The sequence below is a fragment of the Panthera leo genome, chromosome D3 (genome assembly GCF_018350215.1).
Source record: "Panthera leo isolate Ple1 chromosome D3, P.leo_Ple1_pat1.1, whole genome shotgun sequence".
Taxonomy (NCBI): Eukaryota; Metazoa; Chordata; class Mammalia; order Carnivora; family Felidae; genus Panthera; species Panthera leo.
The window spans coordinates 86,668,697-86,687,479 of record NC_056690.1 but is presented as its reverse complement, the minus strand read 5'-3'; the positions used below and the strand labels follow the sequence as shown (position 1 = coordinate 86,687,479).

General features: G+C 40.5%; 1 protein-coding gene across 3 annotated transcripts in view; it reads right to left on the bottom strand.

Moving 5' to 3' along the window:
• Positions 1 to 18,783, bottom strand: part of SOCS6 (suppressor of cytokine signaling 6) — a 58,489-nt gene that overhangs the window by 13,017 nt on the left and 26,689 nt on the right. For 2 of the 3 annotated variants that reach the window (XM_042909595.1, XM_042909596.1), the window contains exon 3: positions 6,046 to 11,775. The exons of the other annotated variant lie outside the window; for it this stretch is intronic. In XM_042909595.1, the coding sequence (XP_042765529.1) occupies positions 10,043 to 11,650 (1,608 nt within the window). In that variant the 5' untranslated portion in view covers positions 11,651 to 11,775 and the 3' untranslated portion in view covers positions 6,046 to 10,042. Of the gene's footprint in view, positions 1 to 6,045; positions 11,776 to 18,783 lie in introns of those variants that run through there. 3 annotated transcript variants of the gene reach the window in all.

The window sequence follows — 18,783 nt, the reverse complement described above, 5'->3', positions numbered from 1 at the left end:
CTGACTCAGTGTCACGAAAGAGCTAGGCTATTAGCAAATTTGCTCCAGAACTTTGTGCTGTAATCTACTTAAATGAAAAATAAAGTTTACTAATCTGTAAGTTGCTGAGAAATGCAATTGAAAAATTCATACAGATTATTAAAATTACTAAAATTCAAACAGATTATCTTAATATATATTCAACCTCTGGGAATATGTGGGAGCATATTCATTTCTCCCACAAGTTCTGAATAGAAACAAACATTATGATATTAAAATTGAGTTTTTACCCTAAGGCCAACATGGAAATGAAAACTGAAAAAAAAATAAGTACATTTATTTCTTTTACCCAGAGTTTTACTATGAGTTTTGTTACTTGCACATTTAAACCTCTTGCATTTTAACTTCCTCTGAGAACAATAGAAATATATTCCCACCCTGTTACAGTCTTATCAGTCGGTTGTATAGAGAAATCTTTTCAACTAAAACAGTTAACAAGGTTAAAATCCAAGATCCTATAAATTAATGATGAAGGTTAGCAATTTAGCAGTTGATCAATGTTACATATTGAATGAACTTTAGATGGACTCTTTCATTCCCTTGAGCTAACAACTCCTATTAATCAAATTAATTTAGTTAAACGCAGAATTCACATTTTATCTCCCTATCACACGGCAGAGGTAGACAGCTTAAAAAGCCACAAATGACCAGAAACAATATAAAAGCTCAGGAATATCAGTCTGTAAGGCAGAAAGGAAAATAAAATCGAGCTCTGGTCCAAATTGTTCTAAAACCTAAAGTTCAGATTTCCCTTTCCAGTTGGCATTTGCTGAATTTCTGGATTCCACCAATTGTCTTTAAATTCTAAACAGTGAAAACCTACTTCCTCAGAAGTAGTTAAGAAAAAAAAGAAAAAGAAAAAGAAAAGAAAAAAAGAAAGAAAGGAAAAGAAAACTAAATCACTTTGTGAAGCAATCAAAACCAACCATCAAACATCACTGCTGGGGAAATAACTAGTCAGGATTTGAGGGAGGCCTCAAAGTGTAAGCTTCTACGTCCCACGCCTTGGTGCTACTTGCCAGCTGAAGGCTCCCAAAATTACACCGTTTCTAATAAGTGAATTACGTTTATATTTTTCCCCATAACCAAAGGATACAGATCAAAGTTTCCTTTCACAATCTTGTTGCTTCCTGGAGAGGTATTCTCTGGTGAAAATGAGGCCATTGGGTAAATTGAGAGACCAGCTCAGAAAGGATCAAAGCCATGAAAACAATCGTTTCCTAAATGTGTAGGGACCCTGCAAGCACATTTTCACGAGAGCCCCAAGGTCGCAGCAAAGATGCATAGTTTTGCCTCACGCTTGGCCACATTTTTTTTTTCATTACAGTGGTTTCATTTGGAGATCCATAAGGAAGAGCGGTGCCCCACCAAAGGAAGGAAAAAGGGGTTGTACATTTTAACCTCTGATGGAATGATTTCAGCAACCTAAATTTCCTTTTAGCTTGAATCTATTCATATGCTACGACTGGAGGAAATATTTTGGGATTGAATCTCTCCCCTGAAAACAAATCAATTTTTGTTTTTGAAACAGGACTTTTGTTAGATGCTGGAGCATCACACCCAAGTGCCAACAGAAATAGTGGCAATGCTCTCTCTCTGGAGTAAAACAAAGGCTGGGTTGGGGTTGAAAGACCCCTGGGATGGAGGCCGCAAGAGCAGAGTCAAAGCAGAGTAACGGCAGGATGTTTTCCATCCAGAGTGGATTCATTTACTGACAACGAAAGGGGAAAAAGTTCTCTTGGTTATGGATTGGGTTTGTCCAGAATTTTTAAACCAAGATACCATTATAGGGTCATATGCCCCTGAGAAATATCATTACAACTAAACATCTAACTAAGTGGGGGAAAAACTTTTTTTTTTTTCAGTTCTACCCACTAGGCAATACTGAGTTCTTAAAATTGTTATCATTAAAGTTGCCCCTTTAAATAATCCAGTAAGACAAATACTTTTCTTTATTTTCATCAATGGGTCAAAAGGTAAAAGCAACACCTGATACTGTCCTATAGAGTTAATTCTGTGCACAGCAGAATCTTTACACTACTGCAGATGATTTTTTTTGAATGAAAATGGGCAATGTACATGCTATGGGAAATTTTATGTCAAAGGAACGTTTTTCTATTATGCAATTCATATATCTGCAAATTGCTAGCTATTGAAAGATTGTTCATTATTCTTAATTAAGGTACTTTTGAATTTTTAAATATGATTTTAGTTTAGACAATATTTATTAAAAGGTAAATGTAGTAAAACCAGTAGCAAAATTCAGATAACCTCCCCTCTCTCTGGTCCTCACCTTAATGCTCCTCAGGAACTCTTGAATGCTCCTGAATCTTTATTCATTTTTTTTTAACTGGTTCTTTTTTTTTAATTTTTTTTTAAGTTTATTTATTTTGAAAGATAGAGAAACAGAGCACCTGAGTGGGGGAGGGGCAGAGAGAGAGAGAGGGAGAGGCAGAGAATCCCAAGCAGGGTCTATGCTGCCGGCACAGAGTCTGATGTGGGGCTCGAACTCACGAACTGTGAGATCCTGACCAGAGCTGAAGTCGGACGCTCAACCGACTGAGCCACCCAGGCACCCCACAATCTCTCCATTTTCTAGCTGACTTCCAGCAGAAAACTTAACCCCCTTCAGGGGAAAACAGTAACAGCCCAGAGTTCCTAAAATGTTTCATCCACTATGTTCATCATCCAATCAAGAATTATCAGTAGTGCAGGGAAAGGAGAACAAGAAAGGGTTAGAAAAAGAGAAGGGAAAATCTTAAAAGCTGTGTGGTAGGGGGAGTGAGAGAATTCCACATAATTTGCAGAAAAACAGCAATGCAAATGGCAGCTAAGTTCTCATCAGCAACAACAGGGTCCTGGAGACAATGGAATGATTAAAAAAAAAAAAATTAACATTTTTTTTAGTTTTTGAAAGAGAGACAGAGGCAGGGAGCGAGCAGGGGAGGGGTAGAGAGAGAAGGAGACATAGATTCCGAAACAGGCTCCAGGCTCTGAGCGGTCAGCACAGAGCCCGACACGGGGCTCAAACCCACGAACTGTGAGATCATGACCTGAGCCGAAGTCGGATGCTCAACGACTGAACCATCTAGGTGCCCCTGATATTTTAAAAGTACTCACAGAGGAAAAGAAAAAGTCAATCCAGAATTCTATATCCAGTGAAAATATCTTTCAAAAACAAAGGGCAACATAAACACATTTCAGTTACACAAAAGGTAAGAGAATTCATTGCCTGTAGACTTACACCACAGAAAACACTGACATGCATTTTAAATGGGATTTAGCTACTTTCAGTTTCACTTAATTGTCTTAATTCTCTAAACTTCCTAGGCTAGTCATATGTGCTGATAGGGTTTAGGGAAACTATTCAAAGTTTGTAACAACAAGATTATTGCTGTTTTAATGATACTGGGCTAGGTATAATATAAGTGGCTATTTCCCAGAAGTGGGGAGGGGAATTTACCTTGAAGTCATCATAACAATTACCATATGAACAGAGCTGGTGATTTTTTTTCTACCCACTTAAGGTGCAGGCGAGAAGCTAGAACACAGAGTTCCAGTTAGAACTACTTCCAGAAGGAAGTTCTTGTTCAGGATGTGCTTACTACAAAATGACAGGAAGTTTAAGAGAACTGGCTGGGCATGGCTGTGGGAAATGAGAAGGAAGGGGGGGATTCTTTTGTGTGCCATAAAGCATAAAACTGTGACTCCTGGTACAACAGGGCACAATAACGTCTCAGGCAGTGTGATCAAATACATTACCAAAAACCCAGAGAGAACATTTTTCCTTATGTACCAAACACGTGGAGAAGGCTTCCCAAGAGTTACAATTCAACTCCTCCAAATCGTGTTCCTATATTAGCTTATGAGGCAGGGTTTGGGGGGGGGGGGGGGTTGAGAGAGAGAGAGAGAGTGCTAGTGGGGGAGAGGGGCAGAGCTGTAGAGGGAGAGACAATCCCAAGCAGCCTCCACACTGAGCGTGGGCTCAATCCCACGACCTTGGGATCCTGACCTGAGCCAAAATCCAAGAGTCAGACGCTCAACCAACTGAACCACAGAAGCGCCCCTAGGCAGTTTTCTTTCCAGTGAACTTCTCCAAGGCCATGCAAGGGAAAGCCATGTTCTCTTCCTCAGGATTAAAAGATGAAGCCCATAAGATACACTGAGTCAGGCCCCATAAACGGTTACCCGCCAGTGCCCAGACAGAACATCTTGTTTAAGCTACAGAGTAGTTGCCTGAAGAAGACCACAGTAGGTAATTCATTTGCTTGTGCTGAAGTTCTTTCCCATGACAATCCGAAATAAACATTCTAAATAATAGGAAACCCCAAGTAGAGGAAGTGTATCATATTGCATGACAGCATGGATCTTGGAACCAAACTGCATGAACTTGTAACCTGGTTCTGTCACTATCTTGTGACCTTGTGAAGTTCACCTTTGTGTCTTTTTTTATGATGCTAAGGTGCCTGCCTTGCATAGGGCTGTTTTGAGGATGTAAAATATATGTTAAGTGTTAGCAGTAGATATGGCAGCACAATTTATGTTTGTTCTGATTCTTAAGGGGCGGGTGATCTAAAACGCAGCTCTCGAGTTTCATCTGCTGATTCCAGAAGAACCCATGTAGTGTAGTCTTCTGTGTTAAAAGATACACGTCTACCGGCTTTCTAGGCAATTTTTACACCCCACAGCCACTACTGGGATGGTAATTCTCTGGGCCAAATGATGCTCACCACTTGCCAGCCACCGGAAAACAAGAATGCCAAGGACTACAGCGAGGAGAGAGAAATGCGCCGTGGCGAAGGAATTAGGTGAACAGGTGGCTTCAGAACGAGTTCTCAGTGGAGGGAATCAGAGATGCCAGCTCTTAAAATTGTTAGGGGCAAGGCAGGGCCAAAGAGCAGATTATTTACACAAAGCAACAGAAGTTCTCTTTAGTACGATTCTACTAAAATGAGAACACTTTATAAATTCACTAGTGACCCAGGCTGGTGTGATGGAGTCCTAAGTGTCTGTTAGACTCACAGACCCAAGTTAGAGACCAGAAAAAGGCAGCCTTATATATAGATCTGCACTTCCTAGAACTTTCTTAGTGTGGGGAAAACCATGTCTCATGATCAAAAAGTCTCCCTTTTAAGATTTACCATTATTTGCAAGCCAGTTGCCAAGCACAGGATCTGATGGTCCAAAGTGACTCCTACATAAGGCACTTGGCCCTGTTTGTAAACCCTCTGGAAACAACCCCTGCTCTGGCCAACCTCTTTGGCTTGTACAACCTATGGGAGAGCTTTGCCAAGAGGACCCTCTCACTCCTCAGAGAAGGTGGCAAAGTTGCCTGGTAGGAAGTAGGGAATATGCAGTTTAAGACAAAAAGTGTAACCCCAGGAATCTGGCTGCAAAGTCCAGTGTTCAGAAATGCATATTTTCAGACCCCACCACTACTGGGTTCTCTGCCAGCATCAGGCCTGGCCTTACAGGGGGCCATGGACTCTGGGGAGAAGGCTTTGGGGTAGGGAGAGTGGGAACAGAGAAGCTGATGTGAAACATCCATTAGCAAGACAAGTCACGTAAAAGACAAGAAAACAAGAGTCAAAAAAATTTTAAGAGGTTTCAGAAGGTTAAGGTACTCTCAGAACCAGTAACTGGAAAAAGTTAAAAGTATTAAAGAGAATTTGATAGCCTGCTTCTATTTTTATGAAATATTATCAATAGGGACATTTAAAAAAATGTCACGATCCAAACATTTCATCATCCAGTACAAACTTCTAGTGAAGTCTTATTACTGTGCTAATGTTAAGTAGTCTCTTTAGGAGAGGTTTTGTTATGGTTTGTCAGTTCACTCCAGCCTTTATGTTAAAGGCTTTAGGATATTAGCAACACTTGCTGATTCTAAATTCATTTCCTATCTCCTGTGAGCAACACTATTTTACTTTTTCCTGGCTTTTTTTTTCTGCCTTCCTTTTTTTTTTTTTTTTTTTTAAACTAAATTTGCTGGTCCCTACCCTCCAGTCTCTGCAAGTTTATGAGACATCCAGAAACTATCTAGTTAACCTGATTTAATTAAAATCAGATTCTGTAATCCAGGTATTAAATATAAATAAACTACAAGGCAGGTCTTGTGAACGAAATTTTTATTTACACACTGTATCTAGAAGCAGATACATAAATCCTTATACAATTAATTTCCAAAAATGTGCAAGAAATTACTATAATTTGTTTACAAACCAAAACACATATTAAAATCAATGGACTTTGGATAATTCATTCTGTGGTGTTCTCAGTACAAATGGTACACACCTGACTTGAAACATACAGAAAAAGTGTAAAGTACAGCAATCTGGATTGCAAGTATTAATTTCATGGCACTCCCAACGACTATAAAATGTCTTTAAACCCAACATGTATACTTATTACAAAATTCTATAAGAATTTTTCATCATCTCTGGATGTAGAGTTTGGATCACTTGTCAGAAACAGCAACTACACATTCACGATGTTATGACTAATTAATAAAAAGAACGTTTATTAAAAAAAAACCCTTCCTAATAGGATTTTTAAAAGTATTAAAAGAAATCAAATTTGTGATTACTAGCGTACCAATACTTTATTTTGGAATTTTAAAGTTTTTTATGGAACTGGCAACTGTTTCTTATTAGAGTTTTCAACAAAACTGTCTTGCTGGTAGTGTGATTTCATTTTCAAATTAAGACTTCGCATTCGATGAACAGCCATTAAGATTTAATATATACTATTTTGAATCACTCATGTAGGTTATCTCTCGTATATAATGTGAAATGTCCATGATTAAAATTGGCGTTTCTGAAAGCATTAAGATATTTAGACCCAGCACTAGCAGGGACACTGCATAGAACCTATTTAAGATTTTAGTCATTTTTATCCTGTTTCGGTAATACTGGCTCAGAAATTATAAGGTATACTTTGTGTTTATTTCCTAATACGCCGACGATTTAGCCTTCTGGCACACAATTTTCTTCAATAGCAAGATGGTTGCCCTTGTAACTCGTTTCCTTAAAAACTATTTTTAGTTCTATGATCATTTCCTGTGATATATTTTTGACCTTCTAGATTTTCAGATTATTGCACCAAGTAGAAAGAGAAGATTTCCTTAGAAAGAGAAAGAGGGAGATATTTTTCAAGTACTTTCTATGCTTTTTTATTATTTATAAAAATGCACAAAAGTGTCCTAGGAAGCCTAGAATTATCTTCTGGCCTCTGTTGTATTTTGTGGTGAAATCTTCAAGAAAACAACTCTGATTCATTTACTATGGCAAAAGGATACGGCTTTCCTGTTTTCTCTTTCTTGCCTTGAGCTCATATCTTTAAATGTCACTTACAGGTTGTGTCCATGTCATCTAAGCTGCCACTCAGGGTAATCTAGAAGTTTACACAAATGGTTTCTAGACCAAACTATGGGATGGAGATTTCCCTCTTTTCTCCCTTCCATTTTTAAGCAGACTATTTTAGTATCCTATAAAGCCGATCTTTCACATTATCTTGTGCTGCCTATGCCAAATGGCTCTCTCTACACAAAAGCAGAAAATACTGCAATACTCCTTTGTTTGTAAATAATTTCTTGGCAAATACTTTTATTTTTCTCGATACACTGTCAGACCCTAGAAATTTCAAATTGGATTAGAATGGGGCATTTTAAAGTATTTTATGTTATGAATATACAAAAAGCACATAAAAAACTGGCTTTCTGAATTAGAACGGCATCTAGACTTGCCCTCCATAAAACACAAAATATGATTTTAAAAACCATTAGATGAAAATCAAAATAATCTTGAAACTAAATAGCTAAATCTTGAACACATGGTATCATGAGGAACACGTGGGGAACAGGCTATGTCCACACAAGAAGACGGGGTTCAGGGCAGTCCAAAGACCTCTGTGCACCATGGTCTCACAAAGAGTACATGTAAATGCTTCTAGAAACATGGAGAAGCCATTTCAACATTTATTATTAATACACAGTGACTCTGTGACAATACCTGCCATCTAATATAGATGCACAGGGACTTTTAACTCACCCTAGATATATTTTAAATTGTTTAAAAATAAATAGTTTTGCAAAAAAATAGTTTAAATGTCTTGCATTAATTTGATAAGTTTACAACTCTGTAATAGTTCTTAATCCAAATAGCTTATAGTGAACACTTAAATTATATTATTACAGTATACTCCATCTTATTAGGTGAAAACATCAGAAAATTCAAGAGGAGCCTTTATGACAAGGTACAATCAACATTCCACCAAAATTAAGTACCTTTTCCCCTTTATGTCAAAATACCATAACACGATATCATTGTGCCTTTTCTTGGTATTTCTCAGTTCTGACCCTAAAAAACAGAGAGGAAAAAAAAAAACAAAAAACAAACAAAAAAACAGGGATACTGAATGACAAAGCCATTAGGGTTGACCTAAGACCTTTACTCTTGTTTTTAATTGACGGGTAAGAGACAGGAAAACTGAGTGACAAAGGAAGAAATGTCTTAAATTGTATGTTTCATCTGAGATGGAAACATTTTCTACATGGGGTACTTCCAAAATACTCACTAAAGAATAGTGCAGCGAATAAACACTGAATGTCAAAAATAACAAAAGTACTGGGGACAACCCCACCCCCCACCCCCCAATCCAAGTGACTAAATTAGAGATAAAATACCTAACGATGCCTGCCAATTTACTTAAGACTCAGCTAGATTTAAAACAACAAAAAACCAAAAAACAATAAATTAGTTTTAAACAGCGGTATATGGCAGGTGACAAGACTTCCATATACCTGATATGGTTTTAATATTCTTCTTACATGATGCTCCACAGTTTCCACAGTTTTTCAACTAAAGTCATCGGGTTTTTTTGGTTTTTGGTGGGGAGAAGGAAGAAGGGTCAAACCTAGCATATCTTAATAGTGACTACATAAAAGAATAAAAATCCAACTCTAAAACAATGTTTTCTATTCAAATCAATTTAAAACTTTATATAAACTTAAATGATGCAAGAGAACCCACTCTTTCTATGAAAATCGGTTCTACGTCAAGTTCACCCAAAGAAAATGTTGGCTAAGCGAAAGAAATCACAGAAAAAACACTTTACCGAAGGAAAGTATAATTAATACACAAAAAAATTATCATCACAGGAAACTATGATCATCTAGTAATTTCTTCAGTAATAGTTCTAGTCCCACAGATCTTTTCACGTTATGCCAATTTGTACCAGAGCTTAATGACAGAAAAGGCAACGCTTTCTTACGTTGGTGTTATATACTTCTTGATGATTTTTTAATGTAAGGCCATTTATTAAAGTAGACAAACCACAAGATGAAAATGAAGGCAACAGAAAAATTCCACTTTCCACAACCAAAACACAGCACAACCTCAGAAACAATTTAGAGTAGGTGTTGTAAAAGATATGCTGCGGGTCTACATTCTAACACCCAAGATTATGTCCAATCATAATTCTAAATAAATCTTTCTAAAGTAGGAGAGTAAAAATCATTTTCAGTGTACGTGTAAATTCTGTGTTTTATCACACGGGTATGTTTATTCAACACTATCTTTGAAAATGGGCCATTTAAAGAGACATAACAATACTCATTCTGTAAGTTTCATTCAACTTTACTTAGGGTTGAATACACATGAAATGTGCTTTTAATGCATAAAAATCACAGTGGATAGCAGCAAAGGACTTGGGGGGGGGTGGTTAAGGAGAATCTGATAATTCACATTGTGATTATTCTGCACATTGATGAAAGATAATTCACACTTCCGAAACCTCGAGACTTCCCTTTTTAAAGAACCAAAATAAACCCAAGACACCTTGCTGACACTTCCCCACCCCGAACTAAACAAATTGATTACTTTTACACATAAAACTGAAATAGTATGGCAGCAAAAGATTTCGATAGCAATGAAAGTTTGTAAACTGTATTTCAATCTCTTTTTCTTATTCCCAAAGTGCAAGATGCGGGGGTTCTCATAATCTTTCAGTAGTGCTTCTCCTGTAAGTAATCCTTCATTTTGTTTGGCAAAGGCAGTTTCTGAATTAAGTCTATTCTGGTATACTGACGTATAACAAAACGACACAGGTACTGCAAAGAACGCACCTGCATGAACCGTGACACTGGATTGGTCAGTCTGACCGGGTAAGTTGCAGATCCGGGCAACCGAGACCTTGAATAACAAAAAGCTCCGTTTTCAGAGTCCCTGATTGAATGCTCGATCAGATCAACTATAGACGTATGTCCTTCCACATCCGGCTGTTCATAAAAGCTAAATCTACCGTTTGAGTGTTCAATTCTCGTGTGAAGTGTTTTGCCATGGGAGCGAAAGCTCAAGCTTAAAAGGTAACGGTCATCAGAACTATCCCGAACAAGAAAAGAACCATCTGGCACGTTTGCTAGCTTCCCTTCTGCCTCCCAGCGTGTGATCGGTCCCCAGTACCATCCTTGTTTCGCCAGTTTTTTCAGCTCCTCCGTAAGGCTCGTCACAACCATGGGACCACTACTCTGCACCGAGTCGTAAACTCTTGCAACCCCAGGGGCAGAGTTAGGATCAAAATTCAAATGACAGCGCATGCTTTCCGCCACGTGGGCATCTGTGCCGGTGAGCCCACCGAAGTTCCTTTGGATCTGATTGGTCTGCATTGGAGGTAGCAACGGTGAGAGTGGGGGGGCATCGTCGTGACTCGCTCTCGGGCTCTGCAACATGACTCCCGTGGTGCCAATCAACAAGCCGTTCACCGCCTGATCCACAAAGATCTCTGGGGCCACCACTAGGTCCTGGTCTACCTGATTCTCGTCTTCGGCGAAGGAGCTCCCTCCCACTTGCGGAGGGACCGCAGAGACTTCCATGGGAGAAGAGCTGTCCAGACAATAGCTACGCGACCCTTCCAGAGGGTACATCCCCTCGTCTAAAGGCACAGTATACTGAATGTAGTCCTGAGGCATAAGTCCGATAACTACAGGCACATGTTCATCAAGGTGAAGATGCAAGTCTCCGTTGTGAGACTCTGAACTCTTGAGTGAACTACTCTGCTCCTGGCACGCCGTCTCCGACTGGAGGTCGTGAAAATCCTTCCGAACCCCGTTCAGGGCTGGGCTCGGGCTGGAAGAGTGAACCAAGGCTTTGACCCTCACCTCCATCTTGATGCACGTCTCCTCCGAGTTCGTGGGTCGCAGAGGCCACGGCGTAGGGCTGTAGTGATGGTTGCGGAGCGAAGTGGACCTGATGGGCCTCTGGGCTCTCACGTCTTTGAAGACCAGGGGCGCCGAGGAGGAGGAGAAGGTGTCCTCGTCAGCCGAGCTCCCGGAGGGCGCGCTGCCCTTGCCTTTCTGCTTCTGTTTCGCAGACAGCCGTCGTTTTAACGTACCCATCAGGCTTTCGCTCTTGGATCGACTCTTCCCACCCTTTTCATCTTCGCTGTGGAGATCGCAGCTGGCCATGTCTTTACCGTAGCAGCTACCAAACAAGGAGTCATCTTTCCCGAAATCACTGGCCAGTGACGGTTGCTGCACTACCATGAAATCCGTTTCTTCTTTACTTTTATTCAAGTTGAAAGATTTTCGGAAGGTTTTAAGACTAATTTTCTTCATTATGACTAGTTACCTAATCCGAGGGGATCAATTTCTCTCCGGAATATTATCCTCAAACATCTGGAGAGGCTGCAATGCTGCATCTATGTACTTTTCCAGCTTCATATACCCTTTGGAGCCATTTTCTAAAAAATAAAAAATAAAATTAAAAAAAAGTCACATTAAAAAAAAAAAATCTTTCCACAGAAGTTTTACTTTACTGTTTCAATCCTTTCGCCTCCACACGAGGACACGTGAGCCCCCTGCTCACGGCCCCTGCCAAGCCTGTCAGGATGCTGCGAGGGCAAACCCTAACTTTCCTCTTCTCCTTCCGCACCCGGCTTCCGGACAGGAGTCCGCGCTCCGGCCTTTGCCGACACCGCCCCCGCGACACCCACTCTCAGCCTCACACGATGCGCACCGCAGGGACCGGCACTCCCCGGCCTGCACCCGGCCCCGGGCCGCAACGCGGCGACACGCCCAGTCCCACCGGCGGGAGAACGAGTCGGCCTGACCCCTCCACAATCTACACACGCTTTCAAATACGGAGGCATCTGTAAAATTACGTAAAAGAATCCCATGATCTGTGATGATCTGGAAAAAGTCTAGAAATGCCCCTTTAGAACACACCTTTGCGTTTCCTGAGACTAAGGCCCCTTCCCATTCGTGTTCCCAGCGCCTCGCACAGAGGAGAGACGCCCAACGCTCGCAGCCGGGACGACCCGTGAAAACTAGGTATGTGTAGGTGTGGATCTATTCTGAAGATTATGAAGCACATTTCCGGAGTTAGGATTTCTTCCTCTCTCTTTTTTTTTTTTTTTTTTGGTAATTTCGCCTGGCAAGTTTTTATACCTCTGTATCCAGGAATACATTTTCTAAACTATCTTGTACATCATTCCATCACTGAAAAGATAGGATTTCAATTCTGTGAAGGCTTTCTGACTGTCGTTTTACAGGGAAAAGTTTGCCCCAGAAGTAATATTAACAGTAATAACTGCTTTGCAAAGACATTCTGTTGAAACTACGCACAATGCTTTATATTTATTTCCTCTATGTCCGTGCTCTGCACTTTCTGCAAGCATCAAAGTATAATGCCATCACAAGATGATTAGCTTGACTTGAGCAAAATGCTGATAAAACTAACAGCAAGATTCCAACTCCCCAACCACTAGTTTACCACCACTCTGTTTCCTGCCAAAGGACTACAGGCTCCAAGCTTGACGACATTCATGACTTCACTGTGCAGTTACTAAGCCCCTGTTACAAACCCAGCACTGTATGGTCATATGCAGATTAATAAATCAGTTCTGGCCTCATAACCCGGTGGCAGAGAGACATCTATGAATGGATAAATTATAATACAAATCTATTAGTAACATACTGACGATAATATGGTGGGAACGGAGGGGAGAGGTATCTTTAAACGTTTACTTCAGGGACAGATAGGATTTGGTTACTGTGCACACAGAATCGGCAGGAAATTATTTTTAATAAAAACCACTGAGATCAGACAACCTATCAGGGGATCAGCAATATCATCTCCATAAAGGAAAAAGCAATTTTAAAAAGTCGTACTGTCACGTACTATGTTTTTGAGCAAGTTGTAGGAAACAAAATGCATGTAAGTACTTGGAGCACCAGTTACTTTTAAACATCATATTAAGCTGTGGATTAGATGAACTCGTTATCCAAGCACCATTACTTTCTACCTAATATCTAAGTTATTAACATGTAATATATAAGTTATTCACATTTTTAATTTGTTTGACAAAAACATGGCCATTTCATAAATGTGAAGTGGAGAATATAAGGACACTATTCTTTAGCTGGTAAGTCACTCCTTTGGAGTTGACGAAGTAGACGAAGTATAGGTTTTGTAGCCAAAGCCAGATTCCAATATCTAATCTCTTTTGACAGGAATAACAGTCCCCACACTTGACTGTGACAGGCACATCTGAAAAGGTAAAACCGCCATGTAGTGGAATTTAGATATTTTGGTGATAGATGACTAGGATGAATTACAACCTGCCATGAGAAAGAGGCCAACGTGAAATGCAAGCGAAGTAAAATAAGCTGTTCACTTGGGAATAACAGTATGTGTACAATTATGTCAAAATTTTAAAACATCACCAAGTATAAAAAAAGATCAACAGAAAGGAGACAATATCCCACTCACCACAGAAATAAATAAATAGTAAATAAAAGTGAACCAGGTGCTTTTGGCAAAAATCAGTGTAACGTGTTTGTATGACGTGAGCCCAAATCATGGGCCTCGCGGATGACCAAGTCCTGGACCCTGACCACGGAACCCCACACCTTGACCACGGAACCCCACAGCCCAACAGACTACGTGGCTACTCCCAAAGTTGACAACCAGTGACTTAATATAACTTACCACGCTTAGCATTTACATACTAACTTCACATCAACTAGCCTTCTACAGAAATATTTTAGGAAGGCCAAAAAAAGTGTCTTCATGAAAATCTGTACATTGCATGTTCACACTCCTTCGTCAGAGTATGAAGTTTTAAAAATGCCTGAGAATCAGTTTTAAATTCTGTTGCAACTAAATACTATTCCAGAATAACATAAAATAATTTTGTCATATTACATACGTGTGTACCATGGAAATATTTGCAGAAATCTTTGCAAACAGAAAAACTGTCACACACAGAAGCAGGCCCGTGCATATATGGAAACTTGATGCACGAGAGAAGGCAAACCAGTGGCAAAGGACACAATTTAGTCCGCGGTGCTAAGATAACTGGCTATGCATCCGGAAAAATGAGAAAACTGGAGTCCATATCTCACACCATCAATGAAAATAAACTGCCAGTAAATTAAAAATCTAATAGTGAAAATCTGTTTAGTTAGAATAAAATATAAAATATCTTTAAGCCTTTGAGATAGGAATAAAATTTCTTAAGCAAGGCACGAAAAGAATAAAACTTCAAAAGATACCACAAAGGGATGGAGAACTGTCAAATTTTTTGTGAAGCTAAGGAAAACAGGACAACCCAAGTATACCAAAAGTCCCATTAACTTCTCTTAATCAGAGAGAACTTTTAAGTACAATTCTTGATAATATTTGAAATTGCATTTATTTGTCTTAACAGGCTGAAATGGTGACCTGAAGACTAATAAAGCCGCCTGTGTTAGTGATAATTTTCCGGCTCATTAGCGACGAATCCAATTTTGTTCATACAAAGGACCGGGCATCAATTCACACAGAGATTAAGAAAGCTTAATTACCAATAGCTATAAAATATAAAACTAAAGGATGCAAATACAAGACAAAACAAATCTGTTCAGCCCCAGTAAGAGTGATGTTTGCAGTGATTATTGAAAATCAGCAAATTCTTGATGATCTACATCAATGGATCAACAACCAGAATGACTTCTAATGATCTGTCTGGAATGTCACCCCGTCTCTCAAACCCAAGCAGGTCAATCAACCTGACCACAGAGGGTCAGGAACAACTTTCTAGGAATGGTGTAAACTGTTAGTTCAGTTTCAATCTTAATTATGAAGGCTTTTGTTTTCCTGCTTCTGTGCCTGTTTATGGTTACTCCCTCCTCCTGCTAAATGTTCTTTTCTGTCGTCCACCTTTCAGAGAATTCCTTAGAAGAATGTATCTCTTCCTGAAATCTACTCTGATCACCCAGCCGGAGGAGAGTTCTCTCCCCCTTCTCTGAACTCCAAATACTCCGTATGCTCTTACTTAATAGTACGTCACACAGAGCCCTAGAATTGCTTGTGTTCTGTTCACATCGTATCTCCCCAGACTGTAATCCGTGAAGAGAGAGGATTACAGAAAGAAATGAGAAACGTCTTACTCATTTTTTTTATTCCTAACTAGGAGGTACCATTACATATTTAATATATACTGCTTAAATTCTTTGATACCAAATAAATATTCCTTCACTATCAAGTAAATGATAGGAATGATGGGACAGGAAAACTACAGCATGCAAAACTGGCTAAATCTCTTAACAAAATGGAGCAATCTAACATCTATAAGAAGCCCTTATTACAAGTGATCCAGGACCGGCAATTCCATCTAAAAAGGCCACATGGAAAAACACCTGCCTGTGAGTCAACATGCTCTACCATACAGAATCTATTCCTGTACTTTCACACGGTATGCATTCAGATATGCAAAGGCTATCGAAATTCTACCAAATCAATACCAGTAAAGAGAAAGAAGTAAATACAGTAAATACTCCCCCCCATGACTCAGTTCCACATAGTTATTCTTTTTTTTAATTTTTTTTAATGTTTATTTATTCTTTGAGAGAGAGAGACAGAGAGAGCACAAGCAGGGGAGGGAGGGAGGGAGGGGGGAGGGAGGGAGGGAGGGAGGGAGGGAGAGAGAGAGAGAGAGAGAGAGAGAGAGAGAGAGAGAGAATCTAAAGCAGGATCTAGGCTCTGACCTGTCAGCACAGAGCCCAACGTGGGGCTTGAACTCATGAACCGTGAGATCATGACCTGAGCTGAAGTCAGACCCTCAACTGACTGAACCACCCAGGCACCCCTAGTTATACAAGTATTTTAAAAATAAAGTTTTTTTGATCTTGAAAAGTTGAAGATGAGTGAAAAGTACAGAACCCATGGCATTATCTACATATGGATTATGGTATCATCGGGAAATCGAAGTTGTACTAAGCATCTGAATCTTACAGCAGGTACTACGGACTGTCCTTCCTGTTGTAAGCTATTTTTCATAAAGCTCTGTATGGGCCTTTCCACACTCCATGTGTAAGCTACTCTACTGCATCTGGGGCGCCTGGGTGGCTCAGTCGGTAGAACGTCCTAAATCCTGACTTAGGCTCAGGTCATGATCCCAGGGTTCTGGGATTGAGCCCTGTGTCTGCCTACACGCTGAGCATGGAGCCTGCTTAAGATTCTCCCTCCCCCTGTCTCTTGCCCCATGAAAGCGCACACACACATTCCCTGAAAAAAAAAAAAAAAAGTACTCTACTAGATCCAAGAGAAGTTATGCTGTTTGAGGCACTTGGGTGGCTCAGTCGGCTGGGTGTCAGACTTCAGCTCAGGTTATGATCTCGCAGTTGGTGAGTTCGAACCCCATGTCGCGCCCTGTGCTGACAGCTCAGAGCCTGGAGTCCACTTCAGATTCTGGGTCTCCTTCTTTCTGCCTCTCCCCTGCTTGCATTTTGTCTCTCTCTCAAAAATAAACATTAAAAAATTAAAAAAAAAAAAAAAAAGAAGTTATGCTGATACAAAACTAAGAGAAGACATCTGTGGGCTCCAAGACAGATCAAAGAAATGACGGGAAAGGGCTGGACAGGGACAATCTAATATAGTATTCTTGAGAAGTAAACTTTGAACACGACCAACCATTAAGAGCTTATGTAAGTCAGACCAGGCTGTAAACAAAGAAACAGGGAAGGGTATTTGGGGATTCCTAACTTTGCCTCCTGGCTGCATGCCAACTGCCAGCACATCTGGAAGTAAAATCCACAGGCAGGTCTTACTGGCTCTTTGAAGCCCCTGAACTCACAGACCAAATACTTTGTCCACGTTCTTTTCATCACTATCATCAGATCCTGAAAGGAGTCTTAACCCACAAAAAGGTCCGTCTTCAGAGAAAACCTTGTAAGTGGAAAGAACACCACACCCTGGTAGTGATACAGCTGGGTGGCCCTGCCATCATCATGGTCACTATTTTAGGAAAGGCTGTAAACGAGTGAACCAAGGAGCACAGGATAATTGTCACTGTGACAGATACCATGGTGGGAAAGGAAGCAATCAGAGAACACTGGTTCCCACTCTAGAATCCACCAACACCTACGACCCCTCCAAAAAGCCTTCCTGACAAGCCAATATTTGGGCCAAGGCTGGAATGATAAGAGGCCAGTCATGCAAAGGAAGGCTGAGGTGGAAAGAACAACTCTCTGGACTGAGGGAAGGGCAAGTGCAAGGGTCCTGCAGTGGGAAACTGCAGAAACTCGGAAACACTGGGGAGCCCACCGTGCCCGACACCGTATGGTGTGAAGGAGCGGGGGTGGGGGGGCTGGGGGGGGTGGGGGGGCATGAGATGGCACACCGAGGTGTCTGGGTCGGATTCTAAGCGCACTCAGAAGAATGAAAAGGTTTTAAAAGCACAAGCTCTAGTTTAACTATGCACTTCCCAGTTTTGAGCCCACAGATCATCTTCCCCAACATACACATCCAAACCCACCAGGACTGTAACTTTGAAGACAAAAAGCAAATCAAAAAACAAAAACCCTGGGGTCTCCAATTACCTTCTCCAAAGAACAGATGAGCACTTTCTTCATAAAATGTAAGCTATTAAAACAATCACTTGGAACTACGTGTAGCTGTTGGAGAGGACTGTCCACGTGTCCCTAGTAGACCACACTCCTCTTAGACTTTTTAACAATGGCTGGGTTGAGCGAGTTTCAGGGTCAACATATGAGCACTGGAGAGAGTCAAAATGAATCAACTTCTTGCGAAGGTTTTATTAATACCTAATTTCCATTTACAAGTCATTCTTTTTTTTTTTTAAAGTAGTTCTTTTTTTTAAATTTTTTTTTTTTTTTTTTAACATTTATTTATTTTTGAGACAGGGAGAGACAGAGCATGAACTGGGGAGGGTCAGAGAGAGGGAGACACAGAATCCGAAGCAGGCTCCAGGCTCCAAGCTGTCAGCACAGAGCCCGAGGCGGGGCTAGAACTCACGGACCGCGAGATCATGACCTGAGCCCAAGTCGGCCGCTTAACCGACTGAGCCACCCAGGCGCCCCAAGTCATTCTTTATAATGTCCCAGTTTGTGATACAGTTTTAGTGACATGAACATTTGACTTCAATTAAAAATTGTTAATTGACTGAAACATGACCTCTGATAGGAAACAGTTATAGTTGCAAACGCTTCTGGGTTCGCCAGTTACGAACACACAAGTCATTACATCAGAAACGTGCGTACGTGTGTTATGTGTACGTGTGTGTAGCTGTGTGGCCTCAGATAACACAGTAGAAATAACCCAGATTCATCTCGGGGTCGGGTGGAAAACATCTGGAGGACATGCTACACACCATAAGCCTGAGTTTTAGAGATCCTTAACTGGGTAAGCTCTGAAAAGCAGGTATGACGATGAAGAAAACCCCAGAGCATGATGTGGAGAGCACAGG